The sequence below is a fragment of the Aedes aegypti genome, chromosome 1 (genome assembly GCF_002204515.2).
Source record: "Aedes aegypti strain LVP_AGWG chromosome 1, AaegL5.0 Primary Assembly, whole genome shotgun sequence".
Classification (NCBI taxonomy): Eukaryota; Metazoa; Arthropoda; class Insecta; order Diptera; family Culicidae; genus Aedes; species Aedes aegypti.
In genome coordinates this window covers 23,297,104-23,323,790 of record NC_035107.1, presented here as the reverse complement: position 1 = coordinate 23,323,790, position 26,687 = coordinate 23,297,104, and the positions used below count along the sequence as shown (strand labels likewise).

Here is a 26,687-nt window from a genome sequence, read left to right as displayed (position 1 = left end):
GTTTGAGATTCTTGAACAGTGCACTATGTGTTGACTCTGAAGTAAGATTCATATTATTCACAGTGAAACCTTTATGAGGTACATCTCAATATCGACTCATAGAACTATACTCACTTCAGCTTCGTCTTGTGAAATAAATCAGAAGAAAGTTCTCTTGAATACCAATATTGTAAAAGTTCTTATAATAAACCTTTACCTCTAAGGGTAAACCTCGACCCTGTTATCATAAGATGTCCTTTTTACAGGGTGTCCATCCACCCGGAAAAAGCGGGAAAACCCGGGAATTCCAAATGACCGGGAAAAAGCACTATGGACGCAAGTAGAAAATTTTGCTCGACTGCCTGACATCGTACTTTGCAACATGACTATATAATTGCTAGAGAGATAGTTTACGATTTCTTGTATTTTCAAACCAAATCCTCCAACAACTGGTGGTTTCCTAGAGGGGTCTTTGGCAGATTTTTCTCAATTTTTTTCACGGCTTCTCGAAAACTTATTCAAACCGACTCAAGTCAAAAAAGTATACAAACTTACTTTATCGATTCTACGTGTTTCGCAGACAAAATTCTACACATTTCGCTCTAAACCAACTCGATTTTTCACTTTTAGAGCGTTTACTTTCCGGATTTACAAAACGATGAAAGTAAGATTTTCAACTTTCGCTACCTAACCACTACTTTCGCCGCTCTGCTGTATGGAGAGACAAAGTGACTTATCCACGATTCAAAACAAAACACTACTTGAGCCGAGTTTACACTGATACAAAAACGTCGAAAGTAACTGAATAATTCGGCTTATCATTTTGTAATAAAATTGTTGTGGGAAATAACAGGAACTCCCTAGTTTTTTATCGCGAGCTTATTATATGGAAAATTTAAGCAATGTACACGGCGAAAAAATGTTAAAAAGGTGATTCATTTTAAAACAGTTTTAGAAGACAGGTTGTGATTCTTCTGAATTAATTTTCTCAAAACCGTATGGAAGTTACTTACGTCGATTTGAAAAAGTAATCGAGACTTCTTGCCAGATTTTTGGTGAAGTTTTGGCTGAAATATAATGCAAATCCAAAAGAAATCTTATGGAACATCATTCAAGAACCTCTTTATTACTGAAGCATGTCAAGACGGATTTCACGCCAACTCGACACGCGATTGGCAGCACCCCTTCAGAATTCAATGAAACTTTCTGGATGTCAAAAGTATGTAAAACTAAGATACTTTGCATATTTTGTTTTTTCAAAATCGATCTAGACTAACATTTGGAAAGGGTCAAAGTTTTTTTTACTTTTTTTTTATAAACCCGTATAACTCGAAAACGGTAATACCTACAAAAAAGTGTTGTATGCAGCAAAAAGTTTCGTAATTAAATTTACTAAAAGTCGTCCATACAATGCAAATTGGGCATATTTTAGAGAAAAAAGTTTTTCTAACATCGAATGTTTTAAGTCCCAAAGTTTTTTTTTTTTACTTTTTTTAAGCCCCCGTAAAACTTGAAAACGGTAAGACCTACAAAAAAGTGTTGTATGGGGGACTGTCGTGCAATTTCCTGACGTTTTAGAGAAAAATATTGAAAAAATAAAAACACCTTTTCCACACTGAAAAAAAAAATCAAAACTTCAAAGTCGATTTTAAAAAAACGGCCTCTTCAGATTTTGATCATCCTTAAGCAAAAAGTTTGGTAATTAAATTTACTAAAAGTCGTCCATACATTGCAAATTGGGCATATTTTAGGGAAAAAAGTTTTTCTCACATCGAATTTTTTAAGTCCCAAAGTTTTTTTTTTACTTTTTGTATAGACCCGTATAACTCCAAAAAGGGTAAGACCTACAAAAAAGTGTTGTATGGGGGACTGTCGTGAAATTCCCTGAAGTTTTAGAGAAAAATATTGAAAAAATAAAAACACATTTCACACTGAAAAAAAAAATATTCAAAACTTTAAAGTCGATTTAAAAAAACGGCCATTTCAGATTTTGATCATCCTTAAGCAAAAAATTTCGTAATTAAATTTACTAAAAGTCGTCCATACATTGCAAATTGGGCATATTTGGTAAATGTTTGGCATATGTTTGGTAAATTCCTGGAGATACAGGTACTTATTCTTGAAGAAGCCTTAGTCGGATTACAACTTTGACGAGATTTTTTGTGGTTTTCTGCAGATTTCTTCCAGTTGTTCTCTGAAAATTTCCTGTGAGATTCCTAATGATTTCAATCGGCCTTTAGGTAATTTTGGAAACGTTTTTATTAAGTTCTTGACAAAATCTTGACTTGTTTGGATTTATGTAATTTTTTTAGCAAGCGTGAAGTCAAATATGTTTTGACGAGATATCGTTTTTGAACTTTATCGATTCTTGGATCCACCGAGAGTTTCATCAAATCGAGATTTTTTCCAGAAACCATTCATGAGCCATTTCTAACGCAGAATTTTGAAAGCATTCTTTGAATAGAATTGATTTGTTATACTTAATTTGGCATAAGCTGTGATCTAAATTTAGATACACAGCGTAGTATTTTTGACATCATTTCAAAATCTCTGTATTTCCTATACATTTTAGTGGGTATACTGCACCCCGGAGTTTCTAACTTATGCCTTATAGTTACCAGAATGTTATATTAACATTGTAAAAAAAACTTCAACTATTTTGTCAGAAAAAATGAAATGGTTAATCTAAGAATTATAGACCTGATCTAAGAGATACTTTTGCAAACTTTCAGTCGTGACAATACATAACAGTTTGCCGAAAAAATCTATAGTGTTGGTCTTTGAGATTTTTCTATAAACCATTTATATCTCTTAGTCCAAAATTCAAATCGTTTCGAACAACAATATCTTAAACATTTCATCTACATTCATTCTCACCAACAACTTTGATCGAGTCCTCCAAATTTGACCATTTTGTTTGAAGAAGACATAAAAAGTTGCACAATGTTTGATTGATACTGCATTTGTAACATCCAAAAGATAACAGTTGGTGCATTTTTAAACCCCTCCTAAATGTTAGTGATTAGATTCAAATAATCCTCTACTTTTTGTTCCAATATTTATGGAACTGCAATGACAAATTGATTTATTATATCAGGGTGGCTACCGAACCGGGAAAAAGGCGGGAATTTGAACCCACCGGGAAAAAGACGGGAAAAACCGGGAATCTGAGAAGATCATCGGGAAAATCGTTTTAAACGAACATATTCAGCTGTTATCTCTATAAAATAAGTTGCAGAAAGTAGTTATGTTTAATGATATTGTCATGAGGAATCCGTAATGGGTCCTAATTTTTTTTATTGAAACCTTGTTTTTATTTAAGAACACGAAAGAGCTTTTTACTGCAACTATTTTAGCCATTTCTCCCGCTCAAATAACGGCTATATCAGGTTTAAACTTTAATTTAAAAATTGAGTCCATTAATGAACCTTGACAATTTTGATCATGTTTGACGTTCGCTTAGTCGACAAAATCACCACAGGGCTTTTAGTTTTAACGCTGGGGTTGTTCCTATCTGACATTTCGGAAGGGACACGGAAAACAAAAAACACCCAAAATTTGAGTTTAAGCCAAAGGGTGTGACAAAATTTAGAAAAAAAAACATAAAAAATGTTTTTCGGACTTGAACCAACGGAAAACATTTTAAGTCTATAGAAAATTGAGTAAACATGTGTTTTTGACCTAAACTTAAGCGTTTGGCACTAATATTGTTACAGGGCTTTAGGACCCTATTATGAACAAATATGTTTCAAACATTAATAACTTAATTTCTGCTATGCTGCACCATATTCCTCAAACATGTTTCACTCTATTCTTCGCAATGCTGCCAAATATTTTTTTGAATTTTTTTTTCTCGCCTTGTCAGGGCTAACATTTTTGATCTTTTCTCTAACTTTTTTATTCGAAGTTTTGAATTAATGTCCAATTCCTTATCGCAGATTGGTTTAGCACTCTTCTGTAGTTGCTAAATATATGTACCACAACAAATTTTGAAAACAATCTTATTTTTAAAAGGTTTCAATTTGTCACTAGTTGTCAAAATCAACAAAGTTTTGAATAAGGGCTCATTTACGATTTTCATAACGCTCAGCTGTTATAGATCATATAAAATGTGTAGAATATCCATACAATTTTTTTTACGAGAATGTAGGTGGATGGGTGTCAAAAATGATAATTTTCGGTGTTATTAAAATTGTGAATGAGCCCTAAGTAAGTGCTTCTACATGTGTGGCCTTGTTTAATCCCCACTTTGAACTTATTTACTTTAGAGAACTCTTCCTTTCTAGTAAAACAAATTCAAAGGATTAAGAAATGAAATACTTTAAATTACGGTAAAGAACTACTTGGGCATCTTGATGATTTACTTAGGCATCTGGGGCTTTTGTTTGCCAAATTATCTGAAACTCAGCAGTAAGATGCACTTAAGATGATTATTAACCAAAGCCAAACCTCGAATTCTTTAGAGCACGAGTCTAGAGAACCAAACAGCGCTCTGAGCTGATCGTTTGATTATCACCAGAATGTAACCAATCTATCGAATTTTCAACGCGAACGGTTATCAGGTTCTCTAGATCTTAGAACTTGAACTTAAAAATTCGAAGTTTGTCTTCGTTTTAAAATCACTTTAAGGGACATCTTGTTGATAAATATGGTTTTAGTAGCATTCCAATTAATCCCCTGTCGTGCCAAGAATAGGATCCGTTTTATTAGCCCAATCAACTACCTATTTTCATGGTAGCTCTAGAGATCCATTAGTTTTCGACGAACGCGCGACAAATCTATTAAGATGAATACGAAATTTGGTGGCCACCCTGTTCTATTTTCCAGTATGTGACAATCAATTTGCGTAAAAATCTAAAATTCTGATAATCTACATAAAGATTTTTAGTGGATTAACAAATCCTATGTATTTCAAGATACAGCTCAAAAATTCGGACATGCGAGAATTGAAAACTAAATTTGAATGGACACCCTGTTTTTATCATAAGATGTATTATGACGGTCATGCGACTACTTTCTTCAATTTATAAATGTCGATTCTTGTAAATCTATGGACGTTTCTGCAGATCTGACAGCACTGCCCACGGATGAAGCTCTGCGATCTAGTGCAACTGTATAAATCGTCAATATCCGAATTATTCTGACAAAGGTTATAATTCCAGTGTGTATTGTGGTATTTGGATCCTTTGATAGGATGGATCGTAGGATTGATCATGGTATTTCAGTGTAGATCCGTCGATTTCAGTTTGGATTTGGAGATTGTAGTGTGGATCTTAGGATACAAATGTGAAACCTGGGATACGACTGTGGATCTTGGAAATCCAGTGTTGGGGTTCCGGTGTATATCCTGGGACTCCAGTGTGGATCCTAGGAGTCAATTGCGGATCTTGGTATTTCAGTGCAGATCGGTTGATTCCAGTGTGGATTTTGAGATTGTAGTGTGGATCTTGGGGATCCGGTGTTGATACTGGGATTCCAGGGTGAATCCTGGGACACCATTGAGGATTGTGATTGTTGATTCCAGTGTGAATGTTGGGATGGTAGTGAGGATCTTGTGATTCCAGTGTGGATCCTTAGGATTTCGGTGTGAATTCTTTTATGCCACTGTGGGTTCTGATTTAGTGTGGATCCAGGGATTCCCATCTTAATTCTGAAATTCCGGTGTAGATCCAAGGATTCTACTGTAAATCCTAGTATTCCAGTGTGACCTCCGGGATCCTAGGGTGGATTCTGAAATTGCAGTGTAGATCTTGGGATTCCAGTGTGGATCCTGGGATTTCAGTGTGGATACTGAATATTCTAGAATGGATTCTGTTTTTCATAGTTGTACCTTTGATTCTATAGTATGAATCTTGGTGTTGTAGTTTTTCAGTGTAGATCCTGGGATTCTAATGTGGTATTGTAATATTTCATTGTTCATCTTGGGATACTTGTTCGGATCTTGGTTATCCAATATGGATCCTGAAGCTGCAGTATGGAGCTTTTTATTTTACTGTTGATCTTGTTGATATCTCAGTCTTGGGATTCTAGTGTGGATTTTGGGATTGCAATCTAGATCCTTGGATTCCAAGAATACTGGGATTCAAGTGTGGATCCTGGGGTTCAAGAGTTAATTCTCAGATTTCAGTATAGATCCTGGTAATCCTGTGTTGATTCTGGGAGTCCAGTGTGAATCCTCGATTTTCAGCTTAGATCTTTTGATTCCAGCGCAGATCCTGGGAATTTAGCGAGGATTCTGGGATCCCTGTATGGATTCTGATATTCCAGTGGAAATGGTGAAATGAGAATCCTGGGATTCAAGTGCGAATCCTAGGCTTCCAACGGGAATTACTGTGCAAGTATTGTTTAAGTACTGCTGAAATACTATGTAGATCGTTGGAGATACCGTGAGAACCCTGGTATTCTTGTGAAAATCCTTTGGAAATTCTGAGGGCATCTTTTGCGAGTTCTGTAGCAATTCTGTGGGAATTCTTCAGGATTCTTGTTAGAATCCTGTGGAAAGCTTTAGTCCTATAGAAGTAGAGTGGAAATTCATTGGAATTCCAGTGGGAACCCTGCGGCATCTAGGGCAATAATGTGGGAATTCTTTGTAAGTTATGTTTGAGTTCGGAATACGGATTCGGTGTGACTTCTGTGAGAATTATATGGGAAACGTTCAGAATGTAAGAATTCTATTGAAATCTCATGAGATTCCCGAAAAATCCGTTTGCAGGGTGTCCATCTATCCGGGAAAAGCGGGAAAAACACTAGAATTTTAAATGGCCAGGAAAATACGGGAAATACCCGGGAAACTGTAGATTTCTACTAAGCTAACAAGATATTTGCCGAATTCCTAACGAGAATCGAGGCGATACTTGACCAGATACTTGAAAGTTGTTTGGAATATCACTGAAAAGAAAATAAGTGAATTTGTACTACTTTTGAATTCTTCTTTAAAGACTCTTGACTGATTTCTCTACAAATTCTTAGAAAATTTCTAGCAATTAAATCAACTGAGCCAAGAGTTTTTAGGAAAATTCCTTGAGACTTTATGATCTTAGAAAAAAATACCTTATTGAGTCCATCTCGTCTATTTAAGTTGAATTATTCTAGCCATTCATGGCGAGATCTTGGATAATAAAAGGCAAAATTTAGATATTCTTGGACAGACTATTGTTTAGTTCTTGATGAATGATGGAAATATCTTTGATGGACTCCTAAGATAAGATGACGTTTGTTCGGATTTATGTTCTTTATCTAGGAAGCAAGCAATCAAATAATTTTTGGCGAGATATCGTTCCTGTCATGATGATCTCCCCTTGGACTCGTTAAATTATTTCACCAATTCAAGAATTTCTCTTGGAACCCATGTTTGTTGATTAATATTTAACATCCAGCTGAAGAATTTACAAAACCCGTCTGAGAGTTAGTGGTTAGGTTAAAATGGTCCTACTTTATTTAACTCAATATTTATGGAACAACAAATGGTATTACCAATATTTTCCAATATTTAACAACTTATAAGCGCGGGGAACCGTTATATCAAATCAACTGGTTTCGAATTTTAAGGTATCCGAGAAAAATCCGGGAATGGGAAAACTGATTAATAATGGACACCTTGCTCAGCTTAATGTACTAAAACCACTTCCATAGTTATTTACTGAGGGCATTGCCAAAGTTGTGCATTTTTACCGGACTACTAAACTACTTACACTAAATTCGAAATTCGAAAAATATTGATTTTATGGGCTCGTGTTACCCATTCATGATAAATATTATCATTTTTATAGTGTACAAAAATAAATTTGAAAATATAAATATGAATTTTGAAATTGCATTTTGATGATGTATTTTAGTACCAAATTCGATCGATCTTGAAAGGTGGCACCCAATACCGGACACGATCTGGAAATGCCTCGAATTCTGTAAATTTGAACATCATTGAATGTGTACACTATAGGAATAGTTTATAATTACCAATTCAATGCATTTGCAACATTTACAAGAATAATTTGAGTTTTTCTTAGTTTGCAAGATGTCTATGAGCAATTCCACCGAACATTACGATTTTTTTTTTTAATTTAATTTTTGTATTTTTGAATCGCCTGAAAATTTGCATACAGATTCTTTATGTCCAAAAATGCCATTTTGCACCTTCAGACCGCCATTTTGAACCTCGCCTTATTTTTGAGAAGGGCGTATCGGAAAATGCATAGCAAATCTTTAAAAAACTGTCTAGTGTAGAACTAGCCCTCGTGCGTTAAAATACACTCAAATAAAGATATAAAAAAAAAAAAAAAAATTAAAAAACTGTAACTCGAAAACGGTTTGTCCGATCGATTCGAGATCTTCTACAAAGTTGTAGGTATTGCTTAGGACTATATGGAGAAAAATGTGCACGGTAAAAAAAAGTTACAGATTATTTTTTATTTCAAAAACAAAATTTTGAAATCGATTTTCTCCAGAAACGCAGTTTCGATTTTTTTTATTTTTGGATATGTTTTAGGGGACAACTTATGTGATTTATTGCACAATGTTTCAAAATTGAAGAATTATGGACAGAAAAGTTATGATTTGTTAAAAAATTACAGATTTTGAAAAAAAAATCGAAATAGAGGAAAACAATATTTTTTAATGTGATTATTTGAAAGATAGATCAGAAACCTCTTTCATATATGATGAAAAATAGCACATTTTACGATGTTGTGCTGAATGTTCATTCTTCTTAGTTTTATTGCATGTTTGATACCATGATCGACGGAACCCATGAAAAATAAAAGTATTTTGAGACACTGATGCAATAATTACAAAAATATCATGTAACAAATCAAGCTGTCCGAAACTGAGGGACTGGAGGTGCTTAACCAAAATTGTAATTTGTCCATATTTAGTTCAATTATGGTACAAAATATATTCATACTATCAAATTAGGATTATGTTCGATCATGCTTGCGGTATCCAAAGTTTTTTTTTCATATTCAAAATAATTACAAAATAGGCTCAAAATTAAGAGGATACGTCAATTTTTTAAAGATTTTCAAACTTTTCTACTTTTTTAAGAAGGCATGCATATTTCAAGGATGTGTTATTCTACGCAAACATTAGTCTACATAATAGCTTTCTTTTCTACTAATACATCATGTTGATTGGACCATGATTCCTCAATGTTTCGACTTTGTCCGGTATTGGGTGCTGTCCGGCACTGGGGGATCTCCCCCTAACTAGGCTAAGCCCTCCTCTCAATTAACATCGAAGGAAAAAGGCACACCTCAATCTCTGAAAGAGAAGATTATTTGAATAATTTAGTTGAAATAGTTTTTACCGCCACATAGTTTTTTTTCTGTAATTTACTTTGCCAAATCACACTTTTTTATGTTATAGTTGTTTCTTGTTTGAAAACCAATGGAAAACATTATAGATCGATAATTGCAAAACACTTTATTTTAGAAAGGTCTTGTTGGTTTTGTGTTGAATACGAATAATTTGTCCCAATAATTGTATAATCACAATTTTTAGCTTGGACGTTTCGCATAATGGACATTTGTCTTCTTGATAAAACTAATTCTAAAGACTATTCTTGTATGGAACTGCTGTTTTATGCGAAACGTCCATTAAACCAATCGTCGAAATGGGCAACCCCCATCAAAGGAGTCATTGGAAGAACTTTGTTTCAAGTTACCGTTTGTCATTCTCCCAGCCTACTAATATCTTGACGAGCTAGATATTTTGCAATCTATTACAATTCGGTCATATTTCAAAAAAGAAAGCTGTTTCTAATCCTAACCTCAACATAAATCCAACTCCATTCTAACGACCGATTTTTTCTTATCTCTTCTTTCTTCCCGCGCAAAACAGAATCAAACACACGTGCAGGTGCAGAACAATGCAGTCCAGAGCAAAATTACCAACAGCAGGCCCGTCAAGGACAATAAACCGAGGGGGCGCATGACAGCGTATGCCTTTTTCGTACAAACCTGCCGCGAGGAGCACAAGAAGAAGCACCCGGAGGAGCAAGTCATATTCGCTGAGTTCTCGCGGAAGTGCGCAGAACGGTGGAAGGTAGGTTGTCTTGATAATCCATAGCATCGAAACGTAGGAAAAAAACTAAGGAAGAAATCAGCATTATCGTAGAAGAGTACACAACACATCATACCCGAGTAGAAGCGAAGTATACCCAAAACGTGATATTGACTTGATTGATATAAGAGATAGAAGATCTAAAGATAATACCAAAATTTTGTTCCTCAAACTTTCAAACTTAGCAATTAGTTAAATCTTTCAAAAGCAAAATATGGTATGCAAATATGGAGTAAAATGTAGATATTATTTCCTGATTTTTTATCTCTTATATCTATCAAGTTAAACTGTTCATATCAAATTTTGCTAGTACCAAGCTTTGTTCGCCTGCTCGGGTACCGCCTAATGGTAATTGGACCCCCACTCTTCGTTTGTAAACAAAAATCGAAGAAACATCTGTACATCTTGCTGCGGAAATCTTGAACGTAATTTGACCTAGAAAATCTCGGTCCGAAGCAGCGGAAAATTTGAAATTGTTGTTATTGTTTCGAGGGGCGGAGGTTGATTGAGAGAGGGCAGCACCAACAAAAAATGGTTTTCGTTTCACGTAACAACTAGCGACCACGGCGACCATAACCAACGCAACGGTCTTGGATTTTGCTGTATCCAAGGCCTGGCGATTACGAACGCGGCGGCTTCTTCGCCTCGTCACGCTGCTTCTTCTCCGTAGAGAGAGAGAGGAGGTAATGGATAAATGGATAATCGGCGCGGCAAGGCAACTCACGCACCAGAAACACGCCTTCTTCGATTGGCCACAGCCAGCCGCGGAAAAAATGTTTTAACCCGCGTGCTGGGGCTGAAGACCAACCAAGTAGGCTTCGTATCGTAGGAGTTGACGGGGCAAGATGGAGCCCCATAAGAATGAGCTCGATTTAGACACTTGGTCACTGAAGGTTTTCAAGGTCTCTTTTTGAATTATAATGGCCTCTTAAGACACTATTTTCCATCTTCCTGCAGTAAACTATGATACGAAACACTTAACCAGGAATTTCCACAGAGATTACTCTAAAATGTCTCCAAAATCCTATTCCAAGATCAATTTATACACATAAAATCATTAGGCATATTTGAAATAATTTGTAAGAACCCTACAATAGCAACATAACAACCAAAGGTTGCTCATCTTGCCCCGGGTGGCCATCTTGCACCGTCAACCTCTAACTTTTTTTCCTGAAGACACAAAGAAACGTGCGTGAGTGATGGACGGGTTCGGGTCGAGACGCAATGAAAACAAGTAGAGGACGATGATGATGATGATGATGCGGCGAACACTTTTTTTCCGCCTCGTCATTTGCGCTCTTTGGCCAATAATGGTGGTTGGTGGAGGGACATGCGGTCGCGCGCGGTATCGTAACGGTATTTTGGGGGCTTTCTACCTTTCCTTTGTCTTGTTGTTGCTTCTGCGGTTGTTGTTGTTGTTATTATTGATGCACTCACATTTTCTCGTCGATGGATTCGAATCGAGGCATGCCACGAAGAGATCCCGGAGAAAACGCGGGAATCGACGTGCAGAAAGCGGGGTCTTTTCTGGCAGGGGTTCTCAAATTAAGAGAACATCTGCAGCTGAAACCCCCCGAGCACAAATATAACACCGTTGAACGCATTTTTAAGTCTGGGGTTTCCAAAAAAAAATATTTCCACCATGGATTCCGTCAGCAATTCTATCAGGGTTTGCACCAGTTTGGTTTGGTTTGGTGAAATACCAGTGATTCTTCCGGGAATTCTATCAGATATTCCTTCAGGAATTCCACAAGGGATTGCTTTGGATACTCTAACAGAGATTCCTCCTGGATTTCCACCAGGTTTCCACTGGGAGTTTTACTAACGAGTCCTCCAGGAATTCCATGAGAGATTATCCTGAAAATTTTACCAGGTAGTCTCCTGAAAATTGTACCATAGCTTCCTTCCGGAAATATTTTGGAAAGCAAACATCGCACCAGAATTTGTCTAAAATATCTTTCTTAAGAAATTATCATATATATAAAATCCCAGCGTTGTCTGTCTGTCAGTAACGCTTTGAAATGTTTCATCAAAAAGTTTCGTTGAACACTACAACAGTAATTTAAGAGCACTACAATGGCGGGGCCCAGATAGCCGTAGCGGTAGACGCGCAGCTATTCAGCATGACCATGCTGAGGGTCGTGGGTTCGAACCCCGCTGGTCGAGGATCTTTTCGTAAAGGAAATTTTCTCGATTCCCAGGGCATAGAGTATCTTCGTACCTGCCACACGATATACACATGCAAAAATGGTCAATCGGCAAAGAAAGCTCTCAGTTAATAACTGTGGAAGTGCTCATAAGAACACTAATCTGAGAAGCAGTTGGGACGTAACGCCAGAAAGAAGAAGAAGAACAATGGTCAATTTTAATATAAGAATATTACAATTGCAAATTGTGGAGCACTACAACAGCTCTTTGACAGAAAATTCTGGAGTTCTCTGGAACTTTGTTCATTCCAATTCATGGAATATTCTCGAACACTTCATCATTGTCGTCTGTATAGGAATTTGGTTGGTGACTAAAACGTAAACAAATCAACTCCAAGCAATTTGTAAATTGGTCGAACTTGAAGCGGATTGGAGTTGAAAATGTGAAACAGGTTTCTCCAGTTCCAACTCAGTTTCAAAAACGAGTTTGACATATGTAGAAGCAAGATAAAGATGAATGAGATAAATATTCGCCAAATATACGATTTTATTAATTTACAGCGAAATCTCCATGATGTTTAATGACTCGATATCGACTCTTAGATGCATACTTAAAACAAATTGTAGATTTCCAAAACATTCCTGTTCCATGACTCGATATTTTCCTGAGTCGATGGTCTTTTCACCACAACTGTGATGTTGCAAATATCAATGAATCATACTACTTTGTAGCAGCTATTCAGGAGAAGAAGATTCTGTAACTTGAAATATTTCACAACAGAAGAAACACTACAACAGCATATAAGGATATAATTATTTCAGATTAGAACACTACAACAGTATTCAACCCACGTGCTCGATGGAGTATGGCCAGAACATAAATTTAGGCGATTTTGCGGTCATCAGTATCATGCGATTTGAAAGATTATACGTAGCATTTTGCTCTAAAATTTCGTTGGATCGTGGGGTAAGCTAGTTCTGTTAGAGATTCCTTCCACCTGTTATTCCTCAACAACCTCATCTAGATATTCCTTCTGAGATATATCAAGGGATTCTTCTCAGGATATCTTCCGGAATTCCATTTGTAAGTTCACCATGAATTCCTAAAAAAAATCCTCTAAAAATTTATCCTGGGGTTTCTTTAAGGTTTCCTCCAGGCATATCTCCAGGAATTTTCCCAGGTTTTTTCTCATTTTTTTAGTAGTATTTCTAGTGATTCCTCCTGAAATTGTTCCTGGGATGCTTGCAAAAATTCGCAAAGAGATTTTTCCCTACAATAGGGATTCTGACAGGGTTTCCCTCAGAGAATCCTCCAGAGATGTATCGAGGAATTTCTAGTCTCAATTTTTTATGTGGATTCTTCCAACAATTCAATTTTCTTCTAAGAATTGTTACAGCGATTCTTGCCGGCAATGATACAGCTTTTTTTTTTCATAGTTTTGCCAAAGATTGTACCAGGAATTCTTTATCTACTTTTCCTATGATGCGCTGCAATTTTCTCTATGGACTTCTCTAGGAATTGCTCTTAAGATTTATCCAGAAATTCTAAATTCGGAATGTTTCGTCAAGGCTTACAGAAATTCTTCCGATGGCTCCTGTGTATATTCTTCGAGTAATACTTCTAGGGATTTTTGATAGGCTGCCTTCTGAAATTTCTGCCTAAATGGCAGCTAGTATTCTTCCTAATATTTTTCCAGGTGTCCCTCCAGATATTGCTCCAACTTTTTTTACGTTTCTCAAGGGACTCGTCCATAGATTCTGCCATAAATACTGGATTCCGTACCGTAATCCGGGGTAACATTGATCATTTTTTGAATATATCTTAAATATTTTGTTTGAAAATGCAAATGTTGCAAATTTTATATTTTTAAAACAAGTACCGGCAGGGTGTCCATCCATCCGGGAAATCCGGGAAAAGCGGGAAAAACCCGGGAATTACAAATGACCGGGAGAAATACGGGAAGTACCCGGGAATTTGTAGGACACGCCGGGAAAAAGCACTAGAAAAGTTTGCCAAGTGCCAAGACTGAATGCTAGAGAAATAGTTAACGGTTGCTGGTATGTTTATAGCCAAAAAAAATCGTTGATTCCAAGAAGAGATCTGTGGCAGATTCTTTCACAATTGTTACCGATTTCGTTTGAAATGTTTGTTGAATTTCTGACTTAACATATGAAGCACATTCCAAGGAGTTTCTAGGACAATTAATTGATAGCCTTGGAAAGTGAGCTTAGGGATTCCTGGCAAGTGTCTTGATGAGATACTTTATGAATTTCTATTAAGATTCATGGCACATTTTTGATGACAACCTTTTAAGAATCCCAAATGAAATCAAGGCGATAATTGACCAGTAACTTTACTTTGGAAAATCACTAAAACTGATATACAGGTCGGACTCGATTATCCGGAATTTTAGGCTCGATTATCCGGATTTAGTATTGCAATATACAATGTGAATGATTTAGCAGTTTTGGACGTCGGTAGGAAAAGGAGGGTTCGAAAATGTTTTTTTTTTGTATATGCCGGTCAAAAATTTATTTTTCTTCTCAAGTTCTAATATTCCTAGAAATGATTTCTGGCTGCGCATATAAATAAAACAACGTGAAAGGATAATATTTTAGTTCGTTCATCGCAAATTTTATTTTTCTTTTAGTGATTCGATTATCCGGGGTGAAAAAAAAATCGATACTCCGGATAATCGAGTCCAATCTGTATATGTTTGAAGTGATTTCCCAATGACGTTCTGGACACATTCATTAAGAATTGCTTTTTGTCGGAATTCTGTAGAAGCTTTGTTTTGACTACTAACTTTACTAATCAGTTATCTATGACAAAGTCTTAGGGAGGTCCCTGACGAGATTTTGTATGTGTTTCTGCAGATTTATAGTGAATTCTTTCTGGTATTATCAGGATTCCTTGTGAGACCCTCAATAAATTCATAGAGAGCTTTTTGATGGATTAATAAATGGCAAGGTCGTTTAAGTATTATTAGGCAGATTTTGTTTAATTCTTTAAGACATTCTTGGCAAAATCTTTGATGGATTCCTAAGATGCTTGTTTGGAGTTGTGTCATTATTTTTTGCAAGCAATCAGTCAAAGTTTTTTTTTTGCGGAGTATCGTTTATATCATAAAGATCGCTTGGATCCAACGAGAGTTGCACCCGATCAAGAATTTCTTCAGTACCCAGCTATGGACCATGTCTAACGCATAATTTTGGCATTCTTAGCAGAAGATGGGTTGGCCATTACAAACATGGATGATTTGTGAAAAAATGATTTGAATTCAAATACACAGTATAATTCCAAGAATTCTCAGTATTTTGCCCTTCCGAATAAAAATAGTAGGTTATTTTTAACATGTTAATTATTTTCTTCTGCGAATTGCGAGTTCAATGCAATTTTCAAACAGTAAATTTGAATTTATATATCTAAAAAAATAAAAAAAACCAGGTCTAACCAGTAACTTTACCAAACTTTAAGTCCTGGCAATTCATGAAAGTTTGCGTAGAACATCTTTATTGTTGGTCTTTTAGATTTTTAATAACTATAATATCTGTTTTTCCAACACTCCTCCAAAATTCAAGAGGTTTCTAACCCACAGTAGTTGAATTTTATTTTTATTTTTTTTACTTAGATGGTATTTAAATACAGTCTTAACAATTTGAACATTTATATGACAAAACAAAAAAGTTGCAAATGTTTTGATTAGATCTGTTTTACTTAGTGTTTAACATCCAAAACGAACAGCTGGAGAATCTTTCAAATCTTTCTAAGATCGCAGATCATGGTTCTGTCATCCGGTTTTAAACTTTCAAGCATCCGGGAAAAATCCGGGAATTGAAAAACTGATTTTGAATGGACACCCTGACAGTACCGTAATTTCGGGTGAAATTGATCATTTTTCCTGGGTTTCCTTGTCTGTTTTCTAAAATGTTGATAATGCCAAACAACTAAATATATGGAAACAAGTACGACGGTGAGGTTCATTGGCTCGTGTACCGAAATTTTCTAACAAATGTGATTTTAGTGCTAAAAATCATCTCCATAATAAAGAAAATCGGCAGATTCCGTTTCGGGGTGAAATTGATCACTTGTCAATATGATTATAGTTAGTTTTCAAAACAACTCTACATACTGAACTTGAGTTCTCTGAAACCGAATATGCTTGCCAAATTTTAAACAATACAGTATTCATAGAATAATGAATGATTAAATTTAAAGAATTACGCGGAAAACGCCTAAGTGTAGGCAATTTCATGAGGAATTTTCAGTTTTTGAACAGAAATTCAATTATTTCAAACGAATGAGCAAATTGGTACAAGTTTTGATGATTAAATCTGTTTTGGGAATATATTTTAAGCATCCTTACAAATTTTCAGGTTTGTTTCATGTACATAATCTTGTTTAGAACAAGAAGTTTATGGATGTTTGTCAATACTGCACCGTACATGATTTTGAAATTTTACAGTATTTTCATAGAAATAAACATTCCTTAACGCAAAAAACATCTCAGCACACAATTAGACAATAGTTCCGACTAACAACCTCATTCACTGCAGTTTGCATTGATATTTGTGCTCCATTAGAAAGAAATGACATCGTGTGACATGGTGATCAATTTCACCCTACTGATCAATATGACCCGAATTTACGGTACTGACACCCATAGCTCGTGGCTATCTACTGTATTTTGATTCTAGAGAAATTTAAGCATGTTTAAAAAAATGTTTGAAGCGATTTTTTTTATTAAGCTGATATGGAGTAACATTGAACAATATTCGAACCTATGAACCTATCTGAACAATATTCGGTAATATTGAAAATTTTGGCCCCTGAAGCCGAATATGAAGGCCAAATGCTTACAAGTCATTTACTTTTTGAGTTATTTTAAAATTAAAAACATCTCGAACTACGGAATACGCCTAAAGATAGGCAATTTCCTAAGGGAATTTTACCTTTCTCACTTTCGGTAATGTTGCGTAATTGAGCATACTTTTGAAAGTTTTGACAACGGAATCGTTTTCGGCGATGCAATTGTTAGTAAGAATTGCATTTTCCTTGCTCATATCGTTTGCAGAACTTATATGAGACATGAATCTTCGGTAGTGTCATCCTTAACCATTGAAATCATTGTTTCGAAAAGTTGCCAGATTTACGCATAAAGTAAACGCAATTTTCGCAAAAATCTTCACTTTCATTAGCTCTTGAATATAAGAAAGAGTAATTCCGATCAGTTTTACCCCGGTATTACGGTATTCAAGAGCTCCTCCAGACATTACTGTATGGTTTCTTCCAGAAGGGATTATACCAGAAATTCTTCCAGTGATGCCTCTTGAATCATTTAGGATTTTTTCCCGGTATATCTCCTGCAATTCTTACACGATTTCGGCTTGGTTTTCTTCGAGTTTTCTCCGATAATTTTTCAAGGGATTCATCCAGGAGTTCTTCGCAGGTTTCTTTAGTGATAATAAAATGTATTACTCCTGATATTTTTCAACGATGCCTATGAGGTATTCTCGTAGATATTACCCTACAAGTTACTCCAGAGATATGCATATAGATTCCTCTGAAAATTACTTCAAATATTCTGCCAGAATTCCTCGCAAAAATTTTCTTGAGATCCCAGGAATTCCAGCAGGGTTTTTTTTTTTCAAGTTTGTTCTGGGGCATCCTTCTTGAATTCCTCTAGTTGTTTATTCAAAGATTTCTTCAGGTAGGACTCCTTCCAGTGATTGCTTTAGGAGTTCCTTTAAATACTTCTTCAGGGATGCAATCAAGCATGTATTTTCCCAACGATAGACCCTTTGTTTGAAACTTTTTTTACATTAATTACTTCAATTACTATTGGAAAGCTTTCACGGAAATGGGATATCCGAGAGATGTCTTTCCGCGGAAATGGTATAGAACCGATTTTGATTAGCGACAGGGTGTCTACTTCCTGGAAAAATCTGGAAATCCTGGCGTTTTTAGAGAATTTTATTCAACTTGGAAAAAACCTGGAATTCTCAGGGAATTTTGGCTACACTCAGGGAAATCATTTTGAAACAGTAATACATGGTAGACTATGTCGTTTTTGGGACACAAAATCTCCTCAATCAATTTTTTTACGGATGCGCCGCTATCAAAACGCCAGTTACATGTTCAGTCCTTAGTTAATCAGCATAAAACATGTTTGGACAAGGAATTAGAACTTAAGATTGTCATATTGGTAAAGCCAAATACAGTTCCAGTTGGGTGTCGTTCATGAGCAGTTGATACGTTAAAAACATTCATTTTTTTATAAAAAAAAAGTTTTCTTTTGCCTGTTATGCAAAAATAATAAATATTCTTTGTAAGAAAAAAGCAACAAATACAACAGGCACGAAAAATATAACATTACTCAAGTAAGCAAATTTGTTCAAGATTCTTGATTACTACAGTGGGATTCCGTTTTTGGCATGCTCCATTTTTGGCACCCCCCGATTTTGTCAACAAAATGGATCCGTTTTTGGCAACATTTTAAAATATCATTAAAACTTGTAATTTTTTGTAAATGTCATTGTGGATTTTATTTTACTAATTTGAAAAGCAGATCAGCTTCACTGTTACCGCATTTCAAAGCTCCATCCTCGTCGATATTACCTTTAATCTCACCAAATGATAGGGCTCCCGTGCGTGCTTATTTTATTCGAGATGTTCATATGTTCGCAACGTTTCATGAAGCCATTAATCTCTATAGGTATCTCAAATAGCTGCAACTTTTGTCAGGAATTCACACTTTGTGACCAGCCCACAAGAGTCTGCCGGTAAGTGATACACTCAATAAACATAATTTTTCTTCAGATTTGGAGCAACTCGTTTGAACAAACCACAAGCTTTTACACAAGAGTAACAAAAGAGTATATGATTTAAACAGTATTGTCTCCTAACTGTTTATAGAAATTTTATTTGAATAAATTGCGTTATTCAAATAAATTTCTATAATGATGAAATATAATCCAAAACTTTGACAGCAAATAGAGAAATTAATGACCCACCGACTCCTTTTATACACCGTTTCGTAGAATCACAATAAAAAATACAAACTACATTTTTTCTCAATAAGGTCATTGAAGCGTTCGATGAGTATGATTGAGAGTGTTCAAGCTGTTTGTCCGTTGTATGGGTGTGTATGTTGATTACGATGGCCCTTGTTGATCAAACTACACAAGTTTTAAGATACACCTCACAAATTTGTTCATAAGATCCTTCAGTTGATGCTGTGAAAATTTGAGTGTCTTCTCCAAGAGGGGGCTAAACTAGCTCCAAGTTTGTATGGAGAAAATCGACAAATATATGGGAGAAACGGTTCCAACTACTCTTTCGACCATAGATGGCGCTGTCGTTGAAGAATTTGAATTCAAAAATACTCCAATCAATATAGAAGAGCCTTGTTGCAGACTCTCGAAATTCTAGCGGAATACTGTGGATTTCTAGTGGTATTTCGAGTAGTTCTGGCGAAATATTGACGATTCTAAATAAGTTTCCAGAGGAATTTGAAAAAAAAAAACTATCATACTTTGGAGAATTTCATTTCGAGGCTTGAGAATTTTCAACATCGTTGCAGCAGAAGCTTAGAATGCCTCCAAAATTCCTAGCGAGCTCATGGACAGATGTCAATTCCTATATGAATCCTAAGCAAGATACTGAGATAGCGAGATCTGGCAAGTTCACATTGGTTTCAAAAATATGGTTGATTAATAACATACAAGCTCAACTTCGGAAACACAGTTAAACTCATTTCAAATTGAAGTAATATGAAGCTTAATTGTGTATTGTACGAAATTTAAGGCCACAGTTATAAATCATGAGGGCTTCATGCGGCTTGAGGGCTGCATTGTGAGCATTACTGTTCCATACCATCTTGTAATCATTTCTCGATTACTTTTTCAAATCGACGTAAGTAACTTTTATACGGTTTTGAGAAAATTAATTAGGAAAAATCACAATCTATCTTCTAAAACTGTTTTAAAATGAATCACCTTTTTAACATTTTTTGCCGTGTACTTCTCTCAAATTTTGCATACACTCAGCTCACGTTCAAAAACTAGGTAGTTTCTATTATTTCCCACACAAATAATTATAAGAAAATGATAAGCCGTTTCATTCAGTTACTTTCGACGTTTTTCTACCAGTGTAAAATCGGCTCAAGTAGTGTTTTGTTTTGATTCGTGGTTAAGTCACTTTGTCTCTCCATACAGCGGGGTGGCGAAAGTAGTGGTTAGGTTGCGAAAGTTGAAAATCTTACTTTCGTCGTTTTGTAAATCCGGAAATTAAACATTCTAAAAGTGAAAATTTGAGTTGGTACAGAGCGGTACGTGTAGAATTCCGCCTGCTTAACACGTAGGATCGATAAAGTAAGTTTGTATACTTTTTTGACTTGAGTCTGTATGAATAAGTTTTCGAGATTTATCTTTGAATTCAACATAACATCCATATTACTATGGAAAGTCTTATTGAAGGCTTAGTCAATATGCTGTGCATTTTTGTGTTGATCAACTGATTTTAGCAGTTTCTGCGTGCCCTTTTGACTGCAGTCAATCATTCGATATGAGATGCCTTACTGTGCAAGAAACATTAAGTTGAAGAGCCATGACCGCTAGGGATTCAAAGATAAATTGTTTTTTTTTTAGATTCATTAAATTGTCAAAAAATCATTCATTCATTTTTGGCAACTGAAAATTTCGAATTTGTTGCTAAAAACAGAATCCCACTGTATTTTAATGCAGGTCTGTATTTTTGGTAAAGATCTCTAAAGTATCTATTTAAAACAAATATCTTTAAAGTCACTTTTTTAATTTGCTTGTAGTGAATCCTGGTGCAAATTTCTAAAGGCTCAAAAACGAACAGAAACTATTATATTTTGGTCCAAAAAATCCTAGAGCACTCCCAACGCTAACACAAAAGTTTATTCCAGACTTTGGAAAAAATCGTTTCGTCATTTTTCCACGAAACCCTACAATAATTCCTAAGCCGATATTTTCATTTATTCCAGGCATTTTTCTAAGATTTTTTTTTCAAATATTCATCCGCTCAGGAATTGCTTCAACAATCCTTCAGACATTACTCGATGATATCTGTTATAAACTTTTCTAAGAATTCCTCGATAAATTTGACCTAGGGTTCCTCAAAAAATTACTCCAGAAATTTCTATTGGAATTTCTCCAGCATTCCATCAAAATATTGTTGTTGCGGTTCGAACATTTTTCTAATAAATGTTCAAATAAAATTGCCTGATTTCCATGGATTCTTCAAATCTTTATGAAAAATTCAGAGTTTTGGTTCGAATTTCTTCAAAACGTCTGGTAGAACATTATTTAGAGATTCTAATTATTTGTTTTAGTTATCCTAGCAATTTATTTATTCTAGGAAGTAAAATCAAAAATTTAGAAAGTCTTTCAGAGATCCTCGTAAGAATTCATCAAGGCGCACTTAGAACTTACTCAAGTTTCATCTGAAGTTTTATTTTTTTTTTTGGTGTTGGGATTTAAACCACTGCGACCATGAATTTGATCTATTGTGGTATTCATCTGAGGTTACTCTGGGGTTAACCTATTTATTTCGAAGTTCAAGATTATAAAAAATCTTCAAAACAATCTAAAAGATTTCCTTGAAATTTCCTTGAATGGCTGCAAAAAATATTTGAAGACTTCATTGAGAAAATTTTCAAAAAAATTTGGAGAATTCCTGAAGGAATTTTGAATTCTTGACGATGCTTTAAATGGGGATTTTGTAGGAAGTCCTAGGAAAATCCATGAAATATTTTTTGGATAAATGATTCCTGATGTGATTATACATAGAAAAATTCTAGACTGAGTTGTTGAAGTTATCTGAAGTGAAATTCAGGGATGAATTACTTAGAAAGTTAGCGAAAAATCTCAAAACAAACTCTTGAAGAGATGTCACGAGAAATTCCGAAAAAAGGCCATAGAAATATACTTTGGTCTGTTCAACTTAGGAATTGAACTCTCATCTCGTGATTCCTGTTAGGTTTCTTTTAGTATTCATATTTTTTTTAAGCTGGAGGTATCCAAACTTCTTATTTCTAATTCGATTACTTGCTACCAGTCCTGATTTCCCTAATATATCATCTATAGGATTTTTTTTTCATATCTGACTTTGATGATTGAAGGCACTTTCAGATCATTAAGACAAATCAAATTTTGAATGTTGAATTTTGATAAACATTCTTGATTTTCGAGGCAATTCAATTAAATATAAATCACCAATTTTGTTGATTTTCTTTTCCTATATGTACACGTTAATAACAAAATAGATAATTGTTTTTTTTTATTGAAGTAAAAAATACTTTGAAATTTATTGTTAGATACCTTTATTTTCAATGTTACCTATCTTTAATAAAAAGTTTGCTGTGTTCTAAAATTAACACTTCAGTCGTCGCTGTTATATTTTGTACAACACTGTTGAAACAACCTCGCTTTTCATTCACAACAGCGGCGTGGTGGTTCTGCCGGTGTCAAACCGCGCGACGACTGAAAGGTTAACCGTTCGTATATTTTGGGATTTTTTTTTAATGTGGATATTTTTTTTAAACTTGAAAATATCAGGTAATTTCGTGTCTGTAAATGAGTAGACACTCTGAGCGAATTTAATGGTTATTTTTAAACAGTTTAACTTCCATGAGAACCTCGCATAACTTATGATCTCGCCATTGGAAATAAAAATTGAATGGTTTTTGTATGTCACGAAATGGCATCAGAACTGGCCAATGGATTTGAATGATTATATTTCTGTTTTGTTTGCAAAGTGTTCCGACGTGTTTGTGTGGATATTCACCGGGAAAGTCGGAAAACGAGCGTGAACGGAACTATCATTTTGTATGGGACGATTCATAGCGTTTTTGAACAGCCTACTTGATGGCAAGACGTAGTTTGCCGGGATCACTAGTGAACTAATAAAAAGACTACCACTGGAAGATGGTGGAGGTCATCACTTCATCGTAGCATTGTTTTCTCAGTTCGTTTTCTCATTAAAAACAAGCAACGCACTTTGTTTTTAATGGCTTTCAGAGCGAAAACATAAGACGGGGTTGATGGTCTAATGGCTACCGCTTCTGCTTCATATGCAGAAGGTCATGGGTTCAATCCCAGGCCCGCCTCTTTCCTCGTACTTTGTAGTTGTATCTTTCACTTGCTTCTATCTTCCATTCTCCTCAATCTATCACACTCACACCCTATCCGTCCATAGCAAACGCTAGAACCAAAGACGGACGAGAAACCGTTTCTCTACACTTTCACTCTATCATCATAATAGCACGCCTTTCCTTACGCCTGATACATAGGCAGTCTAACCAAAGAGCAAACCACTCTGCCATGCCTTTCCCCCAACCCATACACTCCCGCATGGACTGGCGTGGACGCAGTGGTATATACGGTCTACGTGGGAGCCAGTTTAATGCATCATCAACTCCTCGCTCTTTCCCTCATTGGTCTGCATTCTGACGTGGCAGGCGCCATTGTTGCCTAAAAATAGATGATCACCAGCACTTACACATTGAGGGTGTGTAAGTGCAGCTGATCTGGCGATACTGGAGTAGCAACCACGGGCGGCCAATCAAGCTCAAGCTCAATGGCTTTCAGGGCGAAAACATAGGTTAAACGAAGAATTTCTAATTTTGTGAGATATTTTCCTCAAAAACTGTACGTGTTTGAAATTTTTGAGAACAGATTTGAAAAAAGCGGATAAAAATCAATAAACCCATTGTTTGGGCAACGCAACTATATGTACATCAACCCTATTCTATTGTACCACACACTACTATGAGAGACTAAATAAACGAACAGTACAATCTATACCTCCACCATGGCAGGACGGTCAACAACAAGGTCGTTTTATTTCAATTAATTACAAGAAACAACGTAGGATCACAACCATTCCCGTGCGCGATCACCCATCTCAAATATTCAAATGGAAAGAAACAATGTTGTCTATCGTTATTTATATTGCAGAAACCAAAATGTAAATTACATGGAACGGTCTCTTCAAATTTGTAACAGAATACAGTCAATTTTCCATAACTCGATATTGAAGGGACCATCGAGTTAGGGAGGTATCGAGTTATAGAACGCAAAACCAGTGTAATTGCGATCCAAGGGACCATCGAGTTAGCCATGAAAATCAACTTTTACTATGGTTCTCTAACTCAATATCGAGATACGAATATCTAGTAAAGGAGAGTTAATTGTACGTTTCGCCACGTTAGTCGAAGACATTTGATCACATCCAAGCAAGCATGTTTTTCCGTAAGCTCCACTTTGAGAACCACTGCCCTAACCTATAAAAAACGTTGTCGTCGATCGTTCGACGTTGCGGTTGTTGTTTTTGTCATTGCTATTATTGCTGAAGAAAGTCGTGGCGGCGGCGCGGCCTGCCTTGTCGTCTTGCTGTTTGCGATGATGGCCTACTGGGATGCTTTCACGATGATGCGTTTTGCGCTTGTGGCTTGTTCGACATCTCTCGCCAGCCAAACTGGCAGGACAACTTTTCGTGTTTTTTTTTTTTTGAACCTGTTTACCCCCCGATATCATCGACCGCGGGGCGGTTTAATAGGTCAAATGTGAGGTTGAGCCTTTCCGCTCTTTTTTTCGTTCAATCAAAGGAAGTTGCGAAATTTCGAATCGCTTAGCCGAACCCCTAACAAATTTTGTTACGAACCTCGAACTTGGAGAGGAAATTTAATCACCTCCGGTAATGAATTGCTAATAAATCAGACCGAACGGGCCGAATCGGCAGGAAATTGACGGAGGCTGAAGCACGGCGACCAAGGCTAAATTGAAGCCATTAATTTTTGAGATTACAATCTTTAAAGCGGGGCCGGCGGGGGCCTTCTTATTAAGTCCTCCTCGATCGAAGCGAAGTCGTCAAGATAAGAGGAGGTCCCTTCTTGTGCGTTGTTGCTTGTTGGTTGATGAAAATTTGATCAGATTTTATGATTTAGGATAGTGTAATTTTCGAGAAACTATTCAAAGACTTCATTAGACAACCACAGTGCGTCAATGTCGACGTTGTCGTGTCGTCGTCGTCGTCGTCAGCCCAGCGCTGCTGTGGGAAAACATGTGATTTGCATGTAAATTTAAATCTTCTGGTTCCTCATACCAACCATTCGTCCTTATACATTACATCGCAGCACTGCTGCTGCATGTACTCTGATGGTTGCGTTCCGGCATAAATCCGTGCCGCCGTGGTGCCATGTGTTCTTTCTCTTTTGGCAGGGCTGGGCTGGGCGTCATCGTCCGCGTCGTCGTCGTCGTCGTCGTCGTCGTATATAACCTCAAACGACGAGGACGCCGTTTGGGCACAGATAAACTGACATAGTACACACATCAGTTTCTTCGCACTGCAAAGAAGCGTGCAATTCTTTTATCTGGTAGTTGGCCATCTGTTCTGCTCACTCGTGGCGCTAGTGTCGCTTTTGTACGTGTTTAACGTTTGCGAACTACCGCCACCTAGTTGTCAGATGGTCAAACACAGTATTTTTAGCATTGGGTGATTAATTCAATAGTTTAAGTTAAGTTGATAATTGTTCCAGTTATGTCTGTATGTCTGTGGTTTGGCTGCTGCTGGCGCAAAATGCGGATAAGAACGAGCGTGTTCTTGTCGGATTTTGGCGTAGAGTAAGGTGGGGCAAAAGTTCGACCTTAGTGGTATAATCAAAGTTTCCAGGAAAATAATGGCAGATGAACCAAAACAAGTACCATACAGCGAACCTTCAACATATTGGCTATAACTTTGCTGGACAAACATGTGTCAAAATATTTACCCATTTTTAGTTATAACAGTTTCAAAATTGATTGTCTTAAACGAACTTTTGCCCCACCGGTGGGGCAAAAGTTCGTTGGCTAAAACACAAAATATCAATACTTTTATGCCAGGCATACTTTATACCAGCCGTAAACTTATGTTTGCCGAGAAATACACACTAAATGTTGATCAAAAAATGCCCAAAACAGGGTTAATTGTAATACACCCAAAAAATAGCAGTTTTTCGCAGAATTAAGTGAAAATGTGAAATTTTTGTGACATTTTTCGCAAGATCAGGCAAATTTCGCTAAATTTGAAGATAATATGTAGATTTCAGGAAATTTGAAAAATGTTCCGTGGGTTTATACATGGGTCGAACTTTTGCCCCGCAGATTCGAACTTTTGCCCCGCTATGGGCCAAAAATTGATTCCAACTATTTATGGAAAAAACTAATACACTAATACATATTTTTCAATATTTTATCTTCATTTGGTTCCATGCATCGAAAGTTTGACCAAATATTACAATATTTACGTCGAAAAACAACAAATAGCCATAACTTTTTCAAATCTCAATCGATTTTTATGATATTTGGAGTGAAAGTCTCTTACTTGAATAGCATTCGAACCACCATGACATTTCTAAGTTTTGATTTGATTTGAGCTAGAAATCTTAAAAAGAAACTCTTGCCCCACTCGAACTTTTGCCCCACTTTACTCTAATGTTG

General features: G+C 36.1%; 1 protein-coding gene across 5 annotated transcripts in view; it reads left to right on the top strand.

The window, feature by feature from the left end:
• LOC5574747 (high mobility group protein DSP1) overlaps positions 1-26,687 on the top strand; it is a 161,418-nt gene that overhangs the window by 78,429 nt on the left and 56,302 nt on the right. For all 5 annotated transcript variants that reach the window (XM_021839147.1, XM_021839148.1, XM_021839149.1 and 2 more), the window contains exon 3: positions 9,814-10,017. In XM_021839147.1, the coding sequence (XP_021694839.1) occupies positions 9,814-10,017 (204 nt within the window). The remainder of the gene's footprint in view (positions 1-9,813; positions 10,018-26,687) is intronic.